Source organism: Myotis brandtii, unplaced genomic scaffold (assembly GCF_000412655.1).
Source record: "Myotis brandtii unplaced genomic scaffold, ASM41265v1 scaffold250, whole genome shotgun sequence".
NCBI lineage: Eukaryota > Metazoa > Chordata > Mammalia > Chiroptera > Vespertilionidae > Myotis > Myotis brandtii.
This window is the reverse complement of record NW_005359478.1, coordinates 7,192,036-7,218,824: the sequence shown is the minus strand read 5'-3', so window position 1 is coordinate 7,218,824 and position 26,789 is coordinate 7,192,036. Positions and strand designations below refer to the sequence as shown.

Sequence of the window (26,789 nt, the reverse complement as noted above, 5' to 3'; positions counted from 1 at the left end):
ATAGATCCTGTATGTTTAAACCCCCTTTACAAGACAGGTTTAAGTTCCCTCCCACATGTCTCTTGGGTTCCATGCACACTGGGCATGTTGCTTGTGATCTTACCTGGATGTTGGAATGTTCTTGGGCAGGACAGACATTTTCTAGAACAATTAAGGAAGATGGTTGGCCCAGGACACACCTGAGTGTCTAACTCCGGTGCCAGAGAGTGACTGAGTCTCTTGTCTAACCTGGCCAGCGTGCCCTGGTGCTGAGTTCATCTCTGCGGCTCTGGTATTTGTGGGCCACAGGGCACTTTCTCAGACCTCTCTCTCCTTTGGTGGCTGGTATACCCCTAAGTCCTGCTCCTCCTCCTTCTTCTGTTTACGTCCCTTCAGATGACCCCAAACTCAACATATCCAAAACTAAACCAGCTCCCCATTCACTCCTCCTTTTCCTATATTTTCTGCCTTGGCACCACCAACTACTCAGTCAAAAATAATTCTTCTCCCTCCCTCCAAAAACAAAGTTTCTCAGTACTTAGAGCTATAAATTTTTAAAAAGCAATATAACTAATGCTGAATCTTATCTTGTTACAACAACTGCTATTAATCATCCACAGACACAAGAACTAATTTGGGGGGAAAAAGACACTCACCTCATTAAGATATGCATTTCCCATTTTGTTTACTAGTCATCAATCAACACTTCAAAATGTTGATTTTATCAATTTTGGACAAGTAACCGGTTCCAAAACCAACTCAATTGAGGAGAAATTTTCAACAATTTAGAACTTATAATCAGTATTGATGTGAATATCTTATTTGTGTTGTTGTACCACAGTTTTGTTAGATGCTACCATTGAGGGAAAAGGGTAAAGGGTTGGTGAAATCTATTTGTATTATTCCTACAACCACATGCAAATATACCATTGTATCAACATTTAAAAGTTTAGTGTAAAGAAGTATTAATGCAAAAAAACTGTTTTATTCAAAATATGTTTTTAGCAGAGCAATGGGTGACCAACTGAGACTTTAAAAAAATAAGCATGTATATGCCCCATTAATATTAAGTTCTATAGGAGAAATGAAGTAGAAACACAAATTCAAAGAGAAAAACAATCAGTGAATAGTTCCCCAATGTTAAAGAAGTGCATGGCCACAAATTTTTTTAAATAAATGATAGTGATTATCCAATTGTTACATTACTGAGGATACATTTAGAAGAGTAGACTTAAAATTTATTTTTAAAATGTCAAAAATTTATAATAGTATAGCAGAATTTATATTATTTTCTTCTATTGAAACATATGATTGAATGTTTAGATGTCATTCTTAGACTGTGTAAAGGGTACAGAGCTTTTTCAAAGTCTTTTAGGGGGTCCAAGAGAGCAAAAATAAATGTGAAGAGCACTGTTCTAGCCAATACATTCCACCTCTAAGTATGCCCAGGTTTTTAACAGCCCAAACCTTGGCACCTATGAGCCTACTCAGTCTGGAATGCCCTCTCATTGTCTGCCAAGCAAGGCTCTTTCAATTCTCCTCTCCAGCCTCAGCCCCTCTGGAAACTCATCCCAGGTGCTATGGGCATAACGTAGCACTTTCTCTACAGCTCCTGCCTGACCTCATGTGCGGTATCATCACACTGCACCCTACGTATGTGTTTACATGTCTGTCTCCCAGTTAAGCTGTGCAAACCTTTAGGGTGAATTCCTTTACTGTCCTATCTCTGGTATTGCCATGAAACAGATTCAATAGGTTCTGGATGAATGAGTGAATGAATTATCATCATGCGCCTGGGATTAATAGTTTATAAATGATTTACCACTTAAATTAGTTTTCTGCCTTTAAAGATATATTTTCAATATAAGTGTTGAGCACTAAGGCTAAAGATACTCAAACCAATAAACATTAGGGGATCTCATACATTCATTTACTTATAAAAATTCTGCCCTGGGTTACTAACAGGATTAAAAGTACAAAATTACACTAAATGGCAGAAATGGCATTAATGGCAAAGGAGGACCATAAATCACCTTGGTCTTTAGGATAGTCACTGAAGCCACTGGTGGACAGAAGTAGGGTTCAATTTTCAAACTTTCGGCTACAGTATTTATCTGCTAGGTCACTCAGCTGACCCTCAAAATGCAGGAGTCTTATGTGTTGACACAAACACGTAATCTCAAGTCTTGAAAAGACTATTAAGAAAATCCTAGCCCTGCTGGTGTGGCTCAGTGGTTGAGCATCAACCTATGAACTGGAAGGTCAAGGTTCGATTCCTAGTCAGGGCATATCCCTGGGCTGTGGGCTCCATCCCCACAGGGGGGGCATGTAGGAGGCAGCTGATCAATGATTCTCATCATTGATGTTTTTATCTTTCTCTCTCCCTCTCCCTTCCTCTCTGAAATCAATAAAAATATGTGTGGTTTTTTTAAAAGAAACTCCTAAATGTCTTCCCCTATCATGTTATGCTGCTGCCTGTATTGTTCTACACCTGGTTTAGGTCAAAAGAATTCCTTTGTTCAATCACAGTGATGATTGAACAAGAAGAAATAAGTATGAACAGGAGCCATTTCACATCGAACCAGACCTCTCAGCTGCTCAGGCTACTTCTGAAGATGACATTACATATTATGCTATAGGGGGACATGGCTGTAGAAATGTTTAAGAGCAAAACATAAGTATCCCCAGCTTCTTTTGCAATTCATGATGAGTCAATAATTCATGAGATAATTCTGGAAACCATTTAAATTTAATACCTTCCCTCATTTATTCATTCATCCCTTCATTCACTAAGCATTCACCGAGCACCTGTTATATGTCAAGTACTCTACTTCTGCATAGAGGTCACAGATCTTATGCAGATTTCACAAGCTCTTACATGCACACGTGAGTGTGTGTGTGTGTGTGTGTGTGTGTGTGTGTGTGTGTGTAGCTCTACACAATTTTATCACAGGGATACCTTTGTATAACCACCACCACCAAAATCAAGGTATTGAACCCTGGCCTGGTAACTTAATTGGTTGGAGTGTCATCACATACACCAAAAGGTTGTAGGTTTGATTCCTGGTCAGGGCATATACCTAGGTTGTGGGTTCAATCCCTGTTCAGGACACATATGGGAGGCAACCGATTGATGTTTCTCTCTCACATCAATGTTTCTCTCTCTTCTCTCTCTCCCTTCCACTCACCTTCCCTCTCTCCCTCTCCATGACTCTCTAAACAAATCTATGGATGATGACTTTAAAAAAAGATACTGAACTGTTCCATCACCATTAAGATCACCCACCTGCTATCCTTTTGTCACACCCACACTCATACCCCGCCCCCCATCTCTACCCCATTCTTAACCCCTGGAAAGCACTAACTTGTTCTCTGTCTCTATAATTCTGTCACTGACAGAAAATTTTGAAACTACTATATAGATGGAATCATACAGCAGGTAACCTTGGGGATTTTTTTCCCACTCAGCATAATACCCTTGAGAGTAATCTGAGTCATTCCACGCATGAGTCCTTTGTTCCTTCTTGTTGCTGAATAGGATTCCATTGTACTACAGATGGACTACAGTTGGTGTAAAAAGTTAGCACTGAACGCACTTTTGTCATTTCCAGTTTGAAGCTATTACAAATAAAGCTGCTAGGACAACTGATATAAAAGCTTTTGACTTGGTATAAGTTTACATTTCTCTACAATCAGTGTCCAAGAGTCCACTGGCTGGAGCATAGGGTAGATGTTTGTTTAGTTTTATAAGAAACTGCCAAAGTATTCTGCAGAGTGGCTGTGCCATTTTACATTTCATCAGCAATGTAGGAGAGATCCAGTGTCCCTGCATCCTCACCAGCATCTAATACTGTCATTATTTTGAAAATTATTAAAGTATAGTTGGCATACAATATTTGTTAGTTTCAGGTGTCTGATACAGTAATTTGACATTTACATACCTCATGATGCTATCACCACGATAAGTCTAGTAGCTACCTGTCAGTGTGCAAATGTATTCCAGTAGTATCGACTCTATTCCCTGGGCTGTACCTTACATCCCCCCGTATTTCTTATTTTGGCCATGCTAATAAGTGTGTAGTTACATCTCATGTGGTTTCAATTTGAATCTCCCTAATGGCTAATGATATTGAACATCTGTTCATGTGCTTATTTCCCATCTGTATTTCCTCTCTGGTAAAATGTTTGTTCATGTCTTGCCCATTTTCTAACTGGAATGTCTGTTTTACTATTGAGTTTTGAGAGTTCTTTACATATTCTAGATACAAATCTTTTGTGAGATGTATGATGTGCAAATATTTCTTCCAAGTCTGATGTTTCTTTGTTTGTCTAAACAGAATCAGAAAAAAAGTTTTAAATTTTGGTGGAGTACAATTTATCAGTTATTATTTATATGGACTATGCTTTTGGTGTTATTTATAAGTTCACTCTTTCTTGTAGTCCTGCCCTGACGATTTTCTCCTATGTTTCCTTTTAAAGTTCTATGGTTTTATTTTTTATATTTAAATATTTAAATATCTGATCTATTTTGAGTTAATTTCTGTACAAGGTGTGAAATTCATATTAAGATTCCTTTTCTTCTGCCTGTGGATGTCCAATTGCTTCAACACCATTTGTGGAAAATACATATTGCCTATTAATGTCTGAAGTATATGTAAGAATATTACCTCCTTTATTCCTCATAGTGGTAATACATTCCTTCTCTCATATTTTTTTTTTCTTGATCAGGGTTGGGTTTTTTTTTTCTTTCTTTCCAGGGGTTTATCAATCCTTTTCTCCTCCCTCTCCAAAAAAAACTTTTGGTTCTGTTAATTTTATTCTAATGAATGTTTACTTTCTATTTTATTTTTTTCTACTTTTGTTACTTCCTCTGGTTTTCATTCATTGGGTTTAACTGTTATGCCTCCAAGACATAGAATCAATCTCAATCCATGCCATCACCTTATTTACATCTAGATTATAGAGTTGGTCTAGAACATCCTGAGTATTTCCCTCTGTTTGCTCTAATACCTCTTACCTGTCCCAAGTGAAACATTTTGACAAATTCATATTTGGTCTCCACTTCACTTACCCAGGTGACTGATGGCTTCCTTATCCCAAGGCCAGGTGGCAGCACCTGCAAGGTCTTCCCTCACAGAGCTGGCAAAGTAGACATTGAGGAAGTGTGTGCTGTTGAGCTGCAGCGCTTCCTTCAGTTCCTTCACACTCATGTAGGCCCTGCAGAACATGAGAGAGGGTCAGAGTCACACCGAGAGGTCAGCACTCAGAGAAGAGCACAGCCACACCTACTCAGACTCAGACACTCCCAGCCAGTGCCACTTTTAGAAGGGCAGGGAGGCAGAGACCAGGCTGTCATGAAGACATTTGGGATATTTATTCTAAGATCAATAATACCCCACCTTGTTAGCACTCAGTATTTGATGTCATATTCAAGTCCCCACTCTACACCCAAATGATTTTTTCAAGATAAATCCAATGAGATTTATCCTAGTTCTTTGCCCTGAGATTTATCCCAGGCCATGGTAAAGGCCATCTAACTTTCAGTCCCAGCTTCTTTGCATCACACTGCATGATCATGATTACGATCAGAAGACCAACTGAACCTTTATCTCAGTATATGCTTGTTCCCAGAAATTACATTTTTTTCCTTTTTAAAAAATATTTCTGCCGAAACCGGTTTGGCTCAGTGGATAGAGCGTCGGCCTGCGGACTGAAAGGTCCCAGGTTCAATTCCGGTCAAACATCAATGAGGAGAGAGAATCATTGATCGGCTGCCCCCCTGACACCCCACACTGGGGATCAAGCCGGCAACCCAGGCATATGCCCTGACCGGGAATCAAACCATGACCTCCTGATTCATAGGTGGATGCTGAGTCACACCGGCCAGGCTGCAACCAGACATTACTTTTTTAAAGGGAAATAGTGGCTAAGAAAGAAAGTGAAAGAGGAAGAAGAAAAAAAAAAGATGAGTGATAGGTACGAAGGGTGTCATAAAGCTACTGCAAAGAATATTAATTATATTTTTTTCTCTTTCTAGCCCCTTAATCATAGAAATTCTACTCCTACTACACTACCTTCTGATACCAAGTATCTTTATTGATGGTCTTAAAAGCACTAGGCAATATTATGTTTACACTTACAGAATCAACAGTATTAAAAACACATGCCCCATTAAAAAAGAAAAGGAAATAAGCATTTGATCTTTTTATAAGCTCATATATAGTCAAAGACCTTCATATTCCTGGCATCAGTGAAACTTAACACTTTACCACGAGCAAACAGAGCCTGCCGTTCTCACTGAAGAGCTATTCTAAGAAGGAACAAGGAAACCAGAGTTCAGTGGCCCCTAGGACTCACTGGATGCTTCCCATAGTGGCTGGCCATGGTCTGCACTCCAAAAAGGGGAATGTTCTCATCACAGCTTCAACTGAACAGACAGTTCCCTCAACCTAAGTTGGATCAAGCTCCACTGTTGCTATTCTGGTAATCTCCCAACCCAGAAGCTCGTGTTAGGACGGCATGACCTTTCTTCTCTTACTTGCTCTATCTCCCAGCCACACTATTGATGCCATCTACTTATTGATACCTTATGTAGGATATACTAGCAAGGAGTACCCAAGAAATAGAGATCACAAAGATCAGATTTTTTAAAAGAGAAGGGTGTGTAGATATGCAGAGCTAAGACCATTGGTCGTAGTATAAGAGCTTTTCTTTCTTTAAATTTGACTGATTGATTGGAGAGAGAGAGAGAGAGAGAGAGGTATCTAGGTATCCATTAGGTGATTCCTGTATGTGCCCTGACCAGAGGGGCTCAAACCCACAACTTTGGGGTATTGGGATGATGCCAGGGCCCAAAGATTGTTTTAGTTTTCTTTGGAACAGAACCAAAAAGAGAAATAAAACATAAAAACAAAAATGATTTTGCTTTAGAATTAGAGGTTCTTGCGAGAAACAGGACTTGAAAAATACTTTCTTATTGAGTTATAATATCTTGGAAAAATAGTTCTCAGCCCCAAGAAATCATCCAGTTCCATGAGGTGATGCCAGATGTGATCAGAGGGATATTCCTTCTGCTGCCGTCCTGGAGACACAGTGTTTTTTGAACTGTTGCCTGGTTTTCCTTGAACATTAGTCACATCCTTGTTCCCTTTCTCCTCTATTAAAAATAATTACAATTTCCTGTCTTGATAAATTGATGGTTTGGAGCTGTGATGATATCAAATAATTATTCGACATGGAGATGCCTCAATAGGCCAAGAGACAGGAGTAGAGAGGGGGCAGGTGGGAGATGAGACAAGAGAAGAGAAAAGAAGAGAAATAGAAAAAGAAAGGAAAAAGAAAAGAAGAGCAGGAAGAACCAGAGATGGACTATATGCAGTGCAGGGGACCATGGAATAAAAGTCATACCCTTCCCTGTCTCTATCCAGAACTCCCATTAACATTAGGAGTTGGTAACCTGACAATTCTCTCTCTTTCCCCCTCCCTCACTTTCCCAAATCGCCTGTCCCTGGTATGGTTTACTTGGGCTATATGTGTTTTTCTGGCTTTTCTGTCTGCCATTTACCAGTCTTAGCCACCGACTTTCTGTCCTCCCACAGCAGCAGTTCCACTCATTTCCCTTGAGCATCCTCCAACAGGCCTCTTCCTCCATCACCAACCTCATTAACTGGTTCTACTCATCACCCTCTTCTCCTTGCCCATCCCTCCCTCCAACCATAAAGTATCCTTCCAGATGAGAGTGGTTATGTCATGCTGGTGGCAAACTGGGTGTGGTTGCTCCAACTCCTGCACTCCATGGAAATATAGATAGAAGTTGGCAAGTCCAAGAGAGAGAATATATTTCAAAACATAGTTTAAACAGTCATTAATTGTATAGAAAAATGTCTTATTTTGTTGGAAACAAGGATTTGTGTCCAGATGATTCTAGAAACCAAAGAAAGTAAAAATACAGATGCCAGTGTATCTGCTTTGTGTGTAGAATGTTTGCCTATTACAGCATGGGTACGCCATTTTAGGACTTACATCAAAGCCAATGAGGACAAACAGCTTAGCTTGACACTAATGTGGCCAGAATCTGGCTCAGACCTAGGATGGGGAAAGTGAATATGATCCATAAATTCAGAGCTTAACATTTTGCTTCCAAAATTATTTATTAAGAGATAGACTTGCTAGCTGAAAGAACTTAATATTTATTCCATGGAAGGTAAAATAACATACATAAATGTTATAAAAAGCATAAGAGTCACAAAGTGACCATGTGAAACGAGAGATGAACTGCATGAATCTGCTTAATTACTGCTGGGATCTCCCCTTCCTCATCCTCTCCACACACTAGACTGAAATACTCTCTGCACCCTTTTCCCTGAGGATTCAGACCAACCAAAGTGAAGCTGCATCTTTATTTTTGTAAAAATTGCCTCAGAAACAAGTTCCCCTTGAAGCTGACATCCCAAGTGGCTGTGCACACTGCTGCAGTCTCTTACTTCCGACATGCCCCTGATAGATGCACACTTGCCTCACCAATATTATGACTGTGGTCCACTGGTTTGGGATAAAACCTTGCCCGGTGTCCAGTCCACCCTATTTTGTTGTCCCCCAGAATTGGTGCATTCATTTTAATTTCTGCCTCGCTCCCTGATCGCTGACTCCAGCCACACCACCATATCTAAGTGCACACAATGAACTCCAATTCTGGCTTTGTTTCTGACCAAGTAAAATAAAAGGTTAGAAAAGGTGCCTCTTTGTGCTCTAGTTTAATATTCAGTTGATTAACTCTTTTATAGACTGAAAGAAATAATCTGATAATAAAGCTAGAAAGAGGAAAAAAGATATTGAGCTTCTGAAAGAAGCTGAACCATTTAACCAGTATTAAAAACTGGCATGTGAAAAACAAGACACAAAGGATACATGCATGCCCTGAAACTGGGACCCGCAGCTCTGCTTCCCAGGCTGAGCAAGACCCATCCAGAGAAAGATCCTGACTGCATCTCACAGGTTGGGACACAACCAGGTGCCCTCAAGAACCTCAGCCAATTCCCTCACAGAAACAACCTGCACCAAACCTGGGATGCTTTATTTTGGTCAAATCTAAGCCTTCCTGTCATTACTGCACACCGCAGTCTCCACACAAATGTACAGAAGGGCTCTCTCCCCACCCCCATCCACTACCCACGTTTTCATCTATGTTTCTTCCTCATGATGAATATTGTATTTGACTCCCTCTCCCAACCCTTTCACTGTGCCCATACCATAGGAGTTCTAGGTCCCAGAGTTCCAAACCAGCATTCTCCCAGCTGCCCCATGCAACTCCAAAAACTTAGTTCTTATTTTCCCTCAGTCAGATTACTCCTGCTTTTAAAGACATAGCTTTGTGATACATCACCATATACCTTCCACTTCCTGTCATTGCCCATCTCCTGGTTACTTTACACATGGAGGACTTCACTGTGGCTCACAGTCTCCCCTTCACCCCAGCCCGTATCACTGAGGAAGCTAAAGTGAAACAGCCACTGAAAACACAGTCGTCTTTCTGACTTCTTGACCGTCACACTCCATTCTCATTGTCACCCTAACTCAGACTGATTTCTTATATCTGATGTTAACCTTTAGTTCTATTTGTCTATACTTTTGTTTGTGGTCATTTCCTCTCGAAAAATTTTATGAAATCTTCACCATTCTTCTTTTACCTCTCCTCCCCCACTAATCTCAATCTCTTATTCCCCTATCTCTTAAGTAAATGATCATGCCTCCTTCTTTGATGATAAAATTGAGGTCACACACACACTCAAACATTTACTTCCCTACCTACTTCTATTCCCTTTCTGATGGTCCCATAGGATGAGGTTTCTGAGAAAAATCACAGCTAATACCCTCTTAGTCCTTTTCTTTTTCAACCCAAACTTCTTGAAAGAATAATTTCCTCATCTGTCATTCATTTCTTTTTTCCATGTACACCCTAATCCCACTGTAACCTGGATGCCATCAGCATCACTTCCATCAAAGCTGCTTTTGTTAAAGTTGTTAGCGACCTGCTAATTGCCCTTACCCACAAATGAAAAAAAAAAAATCAGTCACCTTCTAATTGGAATGTGCCATATAGCTAGGACCTGATTAATTGTAATGACTATTATTATTAGAGGCAAATAAATTATTGCCACATTAATGATTTTCACTCTAATAATTATTTATCTTGGCAAAAAAGGCAGACTTCAAAGAGTTTAGTGGTGTGTGTTTTTCTTGTGGATCATTCTAGTCCCTATTTTGCTTATTATTCTAAAAACTGTAAATTTTAAAACATCATTCTTTGCATTTTTTATGCTTCATATATATTTTCTCATATGAAGCTCAAAACAATCCTATGAGGTTAGCATATTTTATTTTACAGATAAGAAATTAAAGCTTACAGAGATAAAGTCACTTGCTCCACATCACACAGCCTGTAAGTTTCAATGGCAAGTTTTAAACCTGAGTTCCTCTCACTCCAAAGCCCACATTCTTTCTTCTATTCTTAAGTTGGTTTTCCTATAATCTGTGAGTCATTGTGTTGGTTGGGCCTTGGCAATGAAAAGTTGTATAAGACATGACTATTGTTTTCAAGAAGCTTGGTGTGGTGAGGAAGAGAACTGTGTAAACAGGTGGTTATAGTGCAAGGTGACAGGCACAATGATAGCCATGTGAACAAAATTATCTGCAAGAGCAGGAGACGAGTTGAAAAATCAGCATAAAGAACCAGACAGATGCTATGAACTGGCTTGTGCACAACTTCCCCACCCCCTTCTCCAGTGTCTCCCTGCTCTGGAGGACAGAGAAGTTAGTTCTACATTTCTCCAATTCCCTTGCCCCAGAGGATCTGGATGTGATTGAGATTCTACCAATCGGCTGTGCTCTAGTGAGAGGTGGACACTGACAGTGAGATAAAGACCTCACTTCTGTTTGTTTGCTCTCTGCCTGCCAGCATGGCTGGGCGAGTGTCCTGGTGCCCAGGCACCAGCAGTGAGGGTGTGGAGAGGCTGGTGCATAATCTAGCCAGAGCAGTGCTGCTGGGACCCCAACACTCCCTGCCATCCTATCTCTGACGGGGGGTCCACTTGCTGGCCAGTTCTTTGAGGTTGTTCTGAGAGATCTTCAAAGATGCCCAAATGAAATCCTACTATCCTAGCCCTTCAAAACCTTTGTAACCACTAAATTCCTTTGTTGGTTAAAATAGCTACAGTACTTTTTGTTTTCCGCAACTAAATTTTGACTGATTCAGAATTATATTCCAGCTGTGTTTACAATGTTTGATTTTCGTTCTCAAGGCAGAAAAGTATAGGAAAATACATTCAAGCTGATGGATGAAATAGAGCAAGAATTGTTTTTTAACTGAATCATAGAATTATAACCTAAGATCCAAAAAATACCTATTTAGGTGCTGATAACAAATTAACATTCACTCTGTGGATAATAAGAGATGCAAGAAGGCTGAAGGTTGAAAGATATTTCAAGTTCCATTAGAGGAAAAAGAGAAATTTGGAAACTACAGATTAGTGAAACTACAGACAATTGTCAATTCCCAGAAATATTCCCAATCATTATTAAATAGACAAATGTTTATTATTAGATAAGGAAGAGTGATTACTGGAACTACCATGGGCTCACTTGTGTGTGTGTGTGGGGGGGGAATCAAACAAAATTAATCACATTTATTTTGTTGTTGCTTTGGGTATTTTGTTGGATTTACTGGAATGGCATGATTCCTTGGCGAAAAAATATCTTGATTCAACAGGATACATGATGAATCTCTGGTGAGATCTTAATGAGGTCGGTGGAGAAATGCATAGTAGATTCCTAACAACTCACATCAAATCTTGGCACTGCCTGAAGGGGATCAGGCCTCTGTATTTTCCCTGATTTAACTGAATTATTTAATCAATGTCTTGCAAGAATCCACACAATGTAAATTTATCAAATTTAAAAATGACCTAAATTGAAGAGAGATAATATGTTGGATGGCAGACTAAAGATTCAAATACATCTCAAAAAGCTATGATTATGGGGGTAAACTCAAAAGTAAAATTGAAAAGTTTCAAATGTTAAATTTAAGCATACAAAAATAACAATTGCTAAAATACATTATTAAGAACTCTGGATTTAGCACCAATTGATAGAGGGAAATGCCTATAGATTTCAGTTGCCAACAGTGTTGTGTGACTCCCTGGGGGAAAATATAGTCCCCTAGGATTCAATTCTAGGCACAAAGAGAGTGCACTGCCACAAACAGACCCATACTTGGTTATCCTATGCTTCTCTTGGACATATCACTCTTGGTTCCCTGTGGTCTGCACAATCAAATCCTTTGCATTTCCTTTAAGTTGCCACTCAAAGCCTTTTAATCTGACCCCCAGCCTACCCTAGCACCACTATGCCATTGATTGAGCTAAATTGATTTATCCATTGATGTCAAGCATGCCTTCAATCTTTTTGGTTTTGAGGTTATTTGGTTGATTGGCTGTGTTTTTGTTTTGTTTTGGCCTCTCTGCTTTGCTTATGTTCTCCCCTTACATATACAATAACAAAATTGTATCTGACATTCAAGGTCCATTTTCTATCTCATTTCTTCTGTGAAGCTCACATCATCCCACCCTGAAATGAGCCCCTAAATCTTAATTACAGTGTCATTCAGTCTAGTCCAGGGGTGGGCAAACTTTTTGACTCGAGGGCCACAATGGGTTCTTAAACTGGACCGAAGGGCCGGAACAAAAGCATGGATGGAGTGTTTGTGTGAACTAATATAAATTCAAAGTAAACATCATTACATAAAAAGGTACGGTCTTTTTTTTTTTAGTTTTATTAATTTCAAACGGGCCGGATCCGGCCCGCGGGCCGTAGTTTGCCCACGGCTGGTCTAGTCTGTAACACAATGGACTATAATATATAATTATAATATGTAAGCCTGTATTGTATGAGCTTTAAATTTGTACCAACAATAACAGCAAAAAATAGATAATAACGTGATAGTATAATAGCACAGTATATTATTCTAATAGTATAGTATAATAGCAGAGAATAGCAAAATATAGATAATGTAAATTACCTTTAAAATGGATCGAGCAAGATAAATTAAAAGCATATAATATCCATACTGAAAGTCATTAAAAATTATCTAGGTCTATTATTATCCCATTTACTAAAATAGAAAAATGTGCCCAATATATTATTGAGTGAAAAATTAGACTGTACAGCCATAGCTTAATATAATTTTATTCATTTAAAACTATAAACATATCTTGCATATTGTCAAATGCTCGTTTAATATTAGTTGAATGTATCAATGGTGAAGATGGGCTGTAACTGGAAGATGAGACAGAGAATACCCCATTCATCCTTCCACCCAACATCCCCAACACTGCCCAACTGCAGAATCCCCATAAACACAAGGGTCCATTTACATCTGAAGGAGCCAAACTTGAGGACCTGCTACCTCTGGTAAAGAACAAGAGGCAAAAATACACCCATAGATAAAGCCCCAACCACACTCTCTTTGATAAATCTTTTTTAGTGATTAAAGACAGAGTAGGTTCTTGGCAAAAACACTGTACATGATAAACTCTCAAGGCCCGGGTAGGAATGGGCAGTGTAATTCCATGAGCATTACTATGTTTTAAAAATAGGAAGCGTTTCCCTAGAGGAGTGGTCCTCATGGGTAATTGGAGCGGACACAATGTGTTCCAATTAATGGCAAAAACCCATGAATACATACACTATTTTAGTCAGTTTTTTGTGTGCTTCTTTTCTCTTCTCCTAAAGTTTTTCTTCCACTGCTTTAGAACATTTTTTAAAGGTTTTCTTCAAATCCAATTTTCAAGCAAAGCATCCTTTCTGTAATACATCATACATACACACACCACTGAAGGCAGTTCTTTTTGACAATACACATGCACCAAACTGAACTCAACTTTCTATCAACGAGGGGAAGGTCAACAAATTCTATAAGAAATCTAATAATTGAATATCATTTACATTTGACTTTAGAAGGTAGGACAACACAGTCAATTCAGAAAGTATTTCCTGAGCACCTACTAAATCCCAGGCCCTGTGCTGAACAACCAGGATACAATGCTGAATAAGCCTGGGCAGCTCTTCTACCCTTGTGGCCTCTGTGGCCCTTTAGGGAGGAGGACAAGGAAATGGGCAGTGGTACTGGGATGCAGCAGGTTCTCTAGTAGAGAAAATAAAAGATATGGTAAGAATCCACGGACCAGGATTAGAGGTGCCAGGGGAGTCATCTCAAATTTAGCATTTGCCCCAAGACCTGGCAGATGAAAAGGTGTTACCCTGGTGAGGGGATGGCCTGGGAGGAGGAGCTACTAATAGAAAGGCCCAGAGGGCTGGGCAAGAAAATTATGCAGTTCCTGAGAGTTGGAGAGAAGTGGAAAGGATGCTGAGGAACGGAACAGCAGCTGGATCCTGAAAGGTCTTGCAAACCATAGTAAGAAGTTTAGAGTGCTCTAAAGCAAGGAAGGAACATGACTAGGTTTGTCTTGTAGATAGACTTGTCTTAAGAATGTGTGGAGAATAGATTTGCGGAGTGCAAACGGGAGGCAGAGGAGCCTGTCAGGGGCTGTGGCTGGATTTGAGAGATATTTAGGAATAGAACTTATAGGAATTGGTGATTAATTGGATGAGGTGGGGTGAGGAAGAGGAAGAGTCCAAAATAATGTCTGAGTTTTTAAATTGAGTAACTGGGTAGCACAATTCACTGAAATTGAAAATAGGAGAAGGAACAGGTCTGGGTGGCAGCCTGAAGTCATCTGTGATAATCAAATTACAGATGCTTATTAGACTCATGTATATATAAATTCAGAAAACAACGCACACATGGTAATATAAACTATGGAATGAGTAAGGTATGCTCAACACAATATCATGAGCTTAGGGAACCAAGGTGGACAAAGTTCATTTTCAAAAATATATCCACACTTGTGCAATCACAAAGTCTCAAGAGACACAATATTAATTTGGCTTTGTTTAAAAACATATTTACTCTTGAATTGGATATCATGGGACGGTGAAGGGGTGATCTTCCCTAAAGGTCTCAAAGGCCTCAGTCTGACCGAGGAAAAGGGATATAGAGGGAGAAGAAAAGGCATAGCATCAAACCCTGAGGGATGGCAACTTGAAGGAGTAGGCAGAGGAATAGAAATTGGCAGGGAGGTCTGAGCAGCAGTGATGGAGAGGTCGGAAGAGAAGAGTTGGTATCTCTGAAGCCCAGGGAGAAGATCCATCTGAATGTTTCCGGCATTGAAGTGAGAGAGGAACAGAGAAGTAGAAATAAGGAGAAATTGGTAACTCTGACAAAAGTCGTTTCAGGAAAACCATAGAGGCAAAAACCAGACCGCAGTGGCTTGGAGAGTGAGGGCTCTCAAGGAAGAGGAGCTAATGGGCATGGATGAGTGCCTCAGAGTGAAGCAAGAGGGTGAAGTCATAGGGCCGGGGGCGGGGGGTGGGGGGTGGTGGAATAAAAGGTTTCTCTGTAGAGGAGACTGAAGCATTATTGAATTAGTTTTTTAAAAGGCACCAGTAAAGGTAAGGAAAATGAAGAGAGAGGAAGAGATAATTAAGAGAATTCAATGCAGAACCCAACAGAAGAGAGCCATCTTGCACAGCAGGGTGGTCACAGTACAGTTGGTACCCCGGGCATGCAGGTACCCTACGCCCCAGCTGCTGTGAGTACTGGGTACTAACAGCTCACTGCTGGCCATTTTCTTTGAAGAATTTTCCTTGGACAAAAAGGATCTGCCTCACTGGAGATCATGTGTGTGTCCTCCCAGGGGCAGCTCCCAGATGACCGACTGACAGAGGGTGGGGCCAAATCCATAGTGCAGTCTAGCACCAGAGCTCCCTGCTGGACTCCAGCGGAGACCACAGGCTTGTCAGCCCCTTGCTCTGCCTTGTCATGTGTCCCTGACCCTTTTACGCTAACAGGAACCCTCAGTGTATCACAAGTACTGAAATTCCTGTCTCGGGCACCACTTCCTGGGAATCTCCTGGAAGATAGAGAAAATAGGAGGCGGGTGGGAGGGAGGAAAGGAGGCAAATGGCTTTGAGGGCTGATGGCAGTAGTTTGAGAGGAAGCTCCTCTAGGCTGCTTTCCCAGTATATAGAAGGTGAGGGGTCCCCTCAGAATGGGAAGTGAGGTGATGGGGACGGGAATTTGTGAAGACTCAGAAGGTGTGAAATATCACTGTGGGAGAACAGGGAATGGGAAAGCACATACTAGGGAGATACAGGGGGACCACTTAGATGGCATTCCTGAGAAAGGACTGCCATGCTCATCTCCTCCTAATTCCAGTAGTCATCACGCCTACTTAGAAGTAAAGGACTTCTGCTGTTACTCCCAATTTCAAAGTACACTAGAGGACTTTTTTCCTCAATGTGGAATTTATAAATGTTACAAAATAAATTCTGTTAATTATAAATTGTATACATGCTTAGATTATATATAAACATAAAGATGTCCATTCACCCGTAGCACTCTTTGGAAAACTGTCCTCTGCAAGGTCATCAACTATCTCCCAGCTCTTCTATCCAGGACACCTCTCTGCCCTTACCTTCCTGACCTCTCTGAGGCATCTGGCATCACTAACCACTTCAGTTGGCTTCAGTAAGTCGGCATTCTCCTGCTTTATCTTCTATAGCTAGACACCCCTTCCCATCTCTCTCCTGGGACCTTCTCTCTCTCCCCATCTTTCAAGCACTGCTGTCCCCAGGCCCAGCCTCTGCTTTCTTACGTATCACTCTCTACTTCCCCGGGATGAGCATGTTCATTCCTGCAGCTTTTCTTGCAGTGATGACTCCAAAATGTGTCTCTCTAGCTTAGATTTGTCTCCTGAGTTTCAGGTAAGTATATTAACTGTCTATTGAGTATTATCCCCTAGACCAGTGATGGCGAACCTTTTGAGCTCGGCGTGTCAGCATTTTGAAAACCCTAACTTAACTCTGGTGCCGTGTCACATATAGAAATTTTTTGATATTTGCAACCATAGTAAAATGAAGATGTATATTTTTGATATTTATTTTATATATTTAAATACCATTTAACAAAGAAAAATCAACCAAAAAAATGAGTTCGCGTGTCACCTCTGCCGCGCGTGTTATAGGTTCGCCATCACTGCCCTAAACATTGGAGACCTCAAACTCAACAAGTCTAAAACTCAACTGATCCTCCCTTTTCATTTCCACTTCTTGTATTTCCCTGTCATGGAGACAAGCCTCATCATTACTCTGTATCCAGCACCCTGGAAGGGAATTATCCCAAACTCCTCTTTCTCAATTCCATGTCCAATCAATCACCAACTCCAATATGTTTTATATTGAATATTTCTAAAATCTCTCCCTCCCACAGTCCACTCTGCCACTGCTTTAAGCCAGCATACTTTCTCTCATGGTTTATTAGCAAAATCTTTATTGGTAGCCTGTGTCCATGGCTAGCCTATCCATGGCTAGCCTATGTACAGTCTGCCCCATCTTCTTCCCTCTTCCTTATGGAAATCTGAGTAAGCCATTTACCCGCTTACAACACTCCAGGGGTATCCAGTGCATTTGGGATGAAATCCAAATGCATTAATACATTTTCAAAACCCCTCATGACCTGGCCCCTTGCTACCTGTCTGGCTTCATCTCTGGCCATTATTTCCTTACATTGATTTTCCAAATCCACTAAGTACTTATAGCTCTGCATCTGCGTTATGCTCTCTCATGGTTCCATGAAGGTGCACTAATTTTTTTTCAGGCTAGAATGTTCTTTTTCTGTGCACTTTTCGGGTAACAACTATCCATGATTTTAAAAAAAAAATTGGTCCTAACCACAGATTTGGTTTAGCCCGGGTACTACATCAGCACACTCCGGGTCCCTCCAACTGATACTGAGGGTACTGTGTTTGTGACTGGAGGAAAGCTATAATGTCAGTGGAGACCCTTCTGATTCCAGAAGGGTCCTCTCTCTAACATGGTACAGTACTGCCTCTAATGATAGTCTAAATATTTCTCAATATTAAGTCCCTGAAAGGAATTAAAATAATTTCACTCTAGGAGGTACATACCTCCTAGGAGGTCTAGGAGGTACAGCCATTTCTGTATTCATAGTTGACTCTTTTTTATAAACCACTAATTCCAATGGACCACCAGATAATAAAATAAGTATTTAAAGAATAGACTCATAGACTCCAGAAGTCTCTTTGGTTCTAAAGAGATACAGGATGGGAAGATCCAAATCCTCCAAGGCTTTTTGGGCCCTTCCAAGGGTGCTCACGGCTTCCCCAGAAGTTGCCTGAACCTGTGGCCAGGGCCCACTTGTCATCATTGGCTCCTCATTCCACCCTCTCACTAGACAGGGCCTCATAAGCCCAAAGCCTCCACATGGAAATTCCATCCATGTGCCTCCTGATGAAGAGACTTTTGATGGGAGAATTTCTTTGCCTTTTGCAAGATCACTTGTAAACTTTGATTCCAGAGAGTTGCCAGACAATTCCTGTCCATCTGAAAGTTGCAAGTGTTGTAACGGCTGAAGAAAGAGAATTCTGAAGACATCCACTGCAACGTCTTCCTTGGCCTCCCTTCCCCACTCACACCTCCTGTCTTGTCCCTGACCTACCTTCTCCTCTTCTCTGAGAGTCTGCGGCCGGTAGGCATGCACTCCAGCCACTCTTCTCAAGAAGGACAGGACCAGTGTTTGTCTAGAGAGCACTCCTCCATCCCTCTCCCTCTCCGCCCCTGACATCCATGCTCTGAAGCCAGCTGAGGATCATGTGTTGGCTGAGCAATTACATTCAGACTGTGGCCTAGCGATGACTCACACTCTTGTGGTCTCCTTATGTTTACCAGGGATACTCGATTCCAGCTGGATTTCCCTTTCCCCAGGCAACTAGAGCTAAGCCATGTCACCATTTTTCTCCTGCCATCCCAGCACTCTCCACATTACCCTTTTAACACCAATGGTCTCTAAAAGGTGTGTATGCATGTGTGTGTGTGTGTGTGTGTGTGTGCACGCGCGCGCACATGTGTGCGTGTGCGCACGCGTGCTCAAGACCATGGATCTACAGCGTAGACTGCAGGCCAAGTCCTGCCTGCACCTAGTTTTGTCTGGTCTATAAATTAAACATGTTTTTTATATTTTTAAGAGTTATAAAAAAGAAGAGGAAGGAGATGAGGAGGAGAATGCAAGAAAGACTATATATGTGGCTGACAAGATATTTACTCTCTAGCCCTGTACAAAAAAGCTTGCGGACTTCTATTCTATACCAAAGTGTATCTCTGATGCATTATTCTCATTATTCTGCATCCAGACAGACATGGACTTGCAGCTCATGATCTGCTAGTACTTCACCACTCTTTTTTTTTTTTGACCCATGCAAATTTATTTTGCTCAACAAGTGTCCTCTGCGATTACTGCCATTTTAACTGTAAAACAACAACAACAACACGCACAATCATGCCTTTTTCAGCTACTCTTTGGGGCAAAAGACTTTCCATCTCATTCAGAGGCAGGAAGGACGGCTTGGGCACTGCTCAGAAACATGGAGCATTCTTTCTCCACAGAACAAAAAGGAAATGCTAGGAGCACGAAATCTTTCTGCCTCACAATTGGATCTAAGTTTGGTTACACAGACAAGTTGCCATTTGGTTCTAGACTAGAGTCAAGTGGCAATTCTGGGAGTAATGTGAATATTGGGGCTGACTTTGCTGCAAAGTTGTCCCCAGTAATTTAGACCTCCTTGACTTATCTCAGCAGCTGTGCCAACACCTACAGGAGTTGCGGGGACATCGCCATCACCAACAAGACCTTGAGACCAAGGTGTTGGCGAGGTTGACTCAGCTTAGACTGAACTTCACAAGAAAATACTCTTCACAAAAGGGATTTCATGGTAAAAAAAAATAAATAAATAAAGGGGGGGGTGTTCTCCCTTCTTTATTTCATATAGAAATTATTAAATGTTCTGAAAGCTCATGTACTAAATTAAACTAAATTTTGTTTAAATTCCTAGGGGATAGCATAAGTAGTAATAAAGATTGTAACTCTGAATTAAAATGACCTGGTTAATGTGGGCTTTGCCATTTTCTCATATCACTCGGAGCATTATATATTACTAAGCATGGTTCATGGTGTGAAAAATGATGTGATCCTTTTAAAAATTAACACAAAAGTAATCTAAGAAATGAAAATGATAACAGTACCTACCTCCTTACTTTGTTCCACAGGTTAAATGAAACAGTGTATATAAATTAGCACGTGACAAAATACCACTACATAAAAAACAATGGTTATTCCTCATATTTAACAATGGCACACTTTTTGTTTTTTAAATAATGATTATTTAAAAACCAGTGGAACATAGTTTCACAAACTGATATCAACTCAGGCTTGTTTTTAAAAAATAGAAAGAAGCAAGCAGGGAAAATGGAACACAGACAGAACTTATAACTATTTCTTTACTGTATGACAATTTATAAATAGAATGATTTATTTGAGAGGAAAAATTCCATTTTAAAGAATGAAAAAGGAGCCCTAGCTGGTTTGACTCAGTGAATAGAGCGTCGGCCTGTGGACTCAAGGGTCCCAGGTTCGATTATGGTCAAGGGCACATGACTGGGTTGCGGGCTCGGTCCAATGTGTAGGAGGCAACCAATCAATGATTCCCTCTCATCATTGATGTTTCTATCTCTCTCTTCCTCTCCCTTCCTCTCTAAAATCAATAAAAATATATTTTAAAAAAAGAATGAAAAAGGAAAAATAGACTTCAGGTAGAATATTCACCCTATACCAGGCAAATCTTTTAGATGCTGTAACAAAAGCAGCTTCTCAATGAACAGGCCAGCACACCTAAGTGAATGCATCAGGCTCTGCAAACGCAGCTGTAGTGGGCAATGCTTCTGATTGCAGGAGCTTCCCGAGGCTGAGCCTGGGTCACCGAGTCTCTATTATCCTAATTCTACTCCAGTATTTGGAACAAAAAGATGGGTCAACCATCAAAAACTAAGAAAGAAAATAGAGACATAAGAGAAAGGACCAAGTGAGTACATCTTCATTTTTTCACCTGGCTTTTCTCCCAAAGACAATTTTAAAAGCTAAAACAAGGATGGATAAGTCATCTGTTTAGCTTCATCCTTTATTTTTAAAAAAATCAGCATTTCCGACTCCAGCATCTATTAACAAAGTTGTTTCGACATTCAGCATTCTTCACTTGTCTCCCCTACATACACACATGCACGCGTAAGCACTTTCCTAAAACCCGAGTTTATTTTTAGGCTAGAAAGAGGATGTTCCAGATCAGGGCCCTCTGCTCTTTAATACACATTCTCATATGCTCCATTGCCAGATCTAAAAAGGCCGCTGTAGGATTTATTAGAGGAATGTTCACGAAGCTCTGATTACTTTTTAACCAGAAAATGAAGAGAAAAAAAGTCCAAGAATCTTTATCAGATCCAATATTGCACTTGGCACCCAGGAATTTATAGGGGCTGGGAATTCTCAACAACCCCCAGCCCTCCGGCCTATTCACCCATACATGGCACGTCATGGAGGGCTTCAACTTAGTTGACATTCAGTCTTTTCTCTTCCCTGTGAAGGTGCATTCTGTTTCCCTAAATAATAGGGGAGATTAAGCCAAAGAAAACTTGAAACAATGCATTCGTTTAACAGCTCTAATGGCTCAGCTGAGGCCTGCCAATGAAAACGCTGGCTAAATCATTCCAAGGAAGCTTCTACCGGAGCTAATAAAACCAGCCAAGTCTCTACCCACCATCTCCTCCTTCCTGCCATTCAATTCCTTTTTTTTGGCATTTTCCCTTTTCCAAGAGGAATATGCAAAATACCCAAAGAATGTTCTCTTTTCAATAGATATTATGTTTGGGGTACAGATTCATGTTTACTTTTCATGGGTATGGTGAGCATATTTTCAAACAAAAAATCAAGATGAGGTTTTGTAGTAAAGGGTATTTTATAAAACAATAGAATGGTAGATCTGAAATCCCGACAGTCCTGAAAAATCCAAGTAGGGTCAACCTTCATTATTGAGAATATAAACATGTCTGATGTTGTACATTGTCTTTTCTTCCAAAAAAATATTTTTTGGGAACTTACCATTTCCTAACCCTGTGAAAGGCCCTTGGGATGACACTGAGATAATTCAACTAAAAAGAAAAAAGGTCTACCCTGAACAATAACTAACCAATAACCCCCTCACCCTCTTATCCCACATGGTCATGGTGACCCTTTTGGACCCTAAAAAAGAGATTGGCAGTCAAAAATAAGAAAAAAATGTCGGGATCGGAATATGAAACAAGAAAAGAAGCAAAAGGAAATGCAGAGAGAAAATAAAATTTTCATTATACGGCAAGGCCACCAACAATTGAATCAAGCCACTATTATATACCAAGACCACTCTTGTCCACCCTATGAGAAGAGCAATTAAAACCAGACAGTTGGAATTAGATTCCATGCCTTCCAACCTTCAAATTACCAAGAGGAAGTCATCAAATTCCTCCCAATTCCTTCAAAAGAGTGTAAAGCTATCACATAATTTGGAACATGTCTTCAGGTTTTCTCATCCAATACAATTCCTATGGAAACCACAGGAGTCCTCTATTGTTACAATTTATGTGGCATACAATGGTGCCACTTTCCCATGGTTCAGTACTGACTAGATTACAAGGACTCAGGCCTGGAGGAATCTGTTACATTGATTCAGTGGTTCAAAGAGCAGAAAAGGAGCATGTGAAAAACGTTGCCATGTGCATTGTTATAGAGAGACTTTGAGCAAGCTATAGGGAAGCTCTGGCCTGAAACAATGCAGTTAGTGAGGCCTGTAGCTCACCTATTCATCTTCAGGCGGTCCCTCCTCCATTCCATCCTGCACCCTGCTGCAAATTAGTATTTCAAGGAGTAAATTATGGTCCTGGCAGTCTCTGCTCAAAAACCAACCATGGGTCTTCATTGCCCAATAATTAATTTTAAAATCCTTTGTTTTGTGTTGAAGATCTTTTAGGCTCTTGATTTTTTTTACCTTCTCGGTCCCTATTCTTCTGCAAGTACCCTGCTCCAGTTGAATGACATTGCTCTTAATTTCCTGAATACACCTAGAAATTTTCTCCAAACATTCATTCACCCTATCTCCATTGCCTGACATCTCAACTTCTACCTACCCAGTCTGTATTAACCCATCAATGTCTACATGAATTTTTATCTCCTTTAGAACTGTGACTTAAATGGTAATAGACAGACACCTGACTTGGGTGGTGAACACACAATGCAGTGTGCAGACGTACTGTAGACTTGTGCACCTGAAATCTGTATAATTTTGCTAACTAGTGTCACCTCAATAAATTAAATAAAAAGGAATAAGAAATAAAAAAGCATGACCTAATTCCTTCCTTCTCACTCTTGTTGTGTTATAACCACAATGAAACCCCATTCCTCACTTTACCATTTAACCATATTTTACCCTGGTTTATATTTATATCTTTATTTGCCCCCGTACCACATTATACGTTCACTGAATATGTCTTACTTATTTTTGTCTCCCATAAAGAACCTATGTTCTAAGAGAATGCACTCAATAATTCTTTATTTTATAAATGAATCAACCTGGGTCTTGATGTGCCAAAAAAAAAAAAGAATGTGTTATTTATTAAATTGACAATTTACAAACTTTTCTGTGCATCACAATCACTTGTGAGATTTGTTTAAAGATACATGCAAATAGAGTCCAGGCATCAGAATTTTTTAAAAGCTGATGATCCTGATGTACAACAAAACTTGTGAAGCTCTAATCTATAAAATTTTAAGGATAGAAAACGTTTTGAATCAGTGATCCCAAATATTTAAGTTTAACTTAGAAGTTGAAATCAACCTACCAATTCTACCAATTTCCCTATCTGTAAAGCATGTTAACAAAATCATAATTGTTTACCAATATTCCCCCTGACCTTCTATCCAATTGGTTACTCTAAGTAACTACCAGGTAGAGCCAACCTTTCTGAGAAAACATTTATTTGGAGATATTTGCTAGCCATTTAAATTTAGAGCTTACTCAAGTCCCAAACTGAATTTTATTCCTAGCTGTCTAAATTCGAAGCTGGGGAATCTTTAAGCCTCTTAAACTCTCAAGCCTCGATTTCCCTGATCAAACTATGGAAAGAGTTTAAGCAAAGAAAAAAACCTCATAGACACAAACAATAGTACAGTGACAACAAGAGAGAAAGGAGGGTGGGTGGAGGTAGAAGAGGGTATATGGGGGATAAATGGTGATGGAAGAGACTTGACTTGGGGTGGTGGACACACAATACAATATACAGATGATGTATTCTAGAATGGTACACCTGAAACCTATATAATTTTATTAACCAATGTTATCCCAATAAATCCCATTTTTTAAAAAAGAAAATAGGAAACAAAGAAATAGGTAAAGTATTTCTGAAAATTCTACAATTACCTCTGCAAAATGAGGCAGTTCCAATAGAACGGCTCTACTGATTTATATGACTTTCACTTACAACTGTGTTGTTGACGGTACCCCTTTACTATTCTCCACAGCAGAGTGCACCAATGAGAAACCATTCTATGTGGGTGCTGCAGAGGCACAAGGAAACAGCACTGAAAAGGCTGTTTCGTGTTATTTACTCTGATTCCCTGGTTTCAGAATTGATGACAAACATCACTTGGCATTCCTGGATCTGTGGGTTTTAGGCCTCCAGGACCCATTCCTGGTCATGTTAGGTTAACTCAGGGCATTTGGCAGCATTGCAGGAGGTGCTGTGAGTAACTTCGGTTTTGCAACCTCATTTGTCATATAATTAAATTATTATATAATGAAAACTCTGTACCACACAGTAAAATGTTCATTCTCCTACTGTGGTACAGTATGCCTAAGCATAAAACAGCCACAAGGGAAGATTGGAAATGACATTAAAAGGTCAGCCTTAAAATTATTTTAATTCATTTACAAAAAAGAAAAACAATAAAATGAATAACAAACCCAGGAAGAATTAATTTCCACACCAAAGGAACCAAGGAAAGTTGACTGGAAAACAGGAAATTAAGAGAAAAGAAAATAAATGCTGGGACAGGGCAACAGAAAGAGAGGAAGAGAGGGACCTCTGCATCCTCGTCCTCTCAGAGCTCCCATCTCTGGCCCAAAGTTGGACAATTTCCAGCCAATCATTCAACTCAGAGATGAGCACTGAGTCACTCTCATGAAGTACTGCAGCTCCTGCTCCCCATACTAGCCAGATACCCCTCAGCAGGTGACCTACCTCTCTGTGTGTCCATGCGCTCCCCTAAAAACAGAGCTCATGGGTTTTCTTTTTCTTTTTTTTAGTATATTTTATTGATTTTTTACAGAGAAGAAGGGAGAGAGATAGAGAGCTAGAAACATTGATGAGAAACATCGATCATCTGTCTCCTGCACACCCCATACAGGGGATGTGCCCGCAACCAAGGTACATGCCCTTGACTGGAATTGAACCTGGGACCCTTCAGTCCACAGGCCGACGCTCTATCCACTGAGCCAAACCGGTTAGGGCCTCATGGGTTTTCTTAACTCATTTGGTTATTGTGAAGATGAAATATAAATCACGTAGACCAGTGCCTGGTAAAAAGTAAGCACTCAGTAAGCATTTCTTCATCTTGTTGTTGCTTATTGTTTTACTGTTAATAAATAATAAGTCCTCCACAGAGCAGTGATTCTTCCATTTTTTTCCTAAGAGCTGCAGGACCCTGTGAGGCTAAGGGACTGGAGACCGTATGTTGACAGGTGTGCCTCCAGGTTACCAAAGGAGAAGCTTCGTTTGTCCCCTTTGGAGGCTAGTTACTAAATAGGTTTCATTAAGTAAAATAGCTCCATTGCTAAAATAAAATTTAAACAACCCTTCCCGGACCACGAGGCCACTCTCAGCATACTCTCCCTTCACTTTCTTAGCTCCCACCCTGCCCCACGCATCCTGTTAGTCAGCCACTCATCTTGACATTTGATTCCCTGATTCTCTTTATATGCAGTGCCCCCACAAGATTTCATAGTTGAATAAATGCCAGCATTTTTTTCTTCTGTCCAGGTTTCTGAGAGCTGATGAAAAATAATAATAAAGTACACACAACTACACAGATTGGTGTTACTATTAATTCTTGGTCTCTGACCTCCGTTGAATTCCCATTGCTGCTTAGCAACCCAATGTGTCTCTCTAGGAAGCAAAAGTCCTCCATTTCCTTCCCTACTGAAATTCTTACTCCTTCCCTAAACCACCTACCTAGATAAATCCCACTCAACCTTAGATGATTTTGCCCCCAACCTAATGAGAAAATGGAAGCCACATGGCAACACTTCATTTACTTTGCTCCTTCCCACTACAAACATCTCCATCATCACATATCCTTCCTCATTCCACGTGTGCTCCCCTCTTCCCAACCTGTGCAATGGATCCTATTACTTTCCACCTTCTCATTATTTCCTTTGTCAGCCACCCTCCTCACGCCTGCCCCTGGAAACTTTCCTGTTCTGGCTCTCCTTCATTTTTACAGAAATGCTGTCTTTGCTCTCAGCCTTCAGCTCTGTTTTCTCTTCTCAGCCAAAGTTCTTCAAAGACGTCATCGTTTTCACCTCCTATTCATTTTCAATTTTCTCTTCTCAGCCAAAGTTCTTCAAAGACGTCATCTTTTCACCTCCTATTCATTTTCAACTGTCATCTGTATTTCACTCCCCCAGATCACTGAATTTGCCAACGACCGCTCCATATTCTCAAATCCAATAGAAATCGTTTTGCTTTTACTTTACTAGACCTCT

At 40.3% G+C, this 26,789-nt stretch overlaps 1 protein-coding gene across 1 annotated transcript in view; it reads right to left on the bottom strand.

Annotated features, from left to right (window-relative positions):
• Positions 1 to 26,789, bottom strand: part of PAPPA2 (pappalysin 2) — a 220,893-nt gene that overhangs the window by 138,601 nt on the left and 55,503 nt on the right. The window contains exon 3 of the mRNA XM_005867693.2: positions 5,051 to 5,196. Coding sequence (XP_005867755.1) covers positions 5,051 to 5,196 — 146 coding nt within the window. The remainder of the gene's footprint in view (positions 1 to 5,050; positions 5,197 to 26,789) is intronic.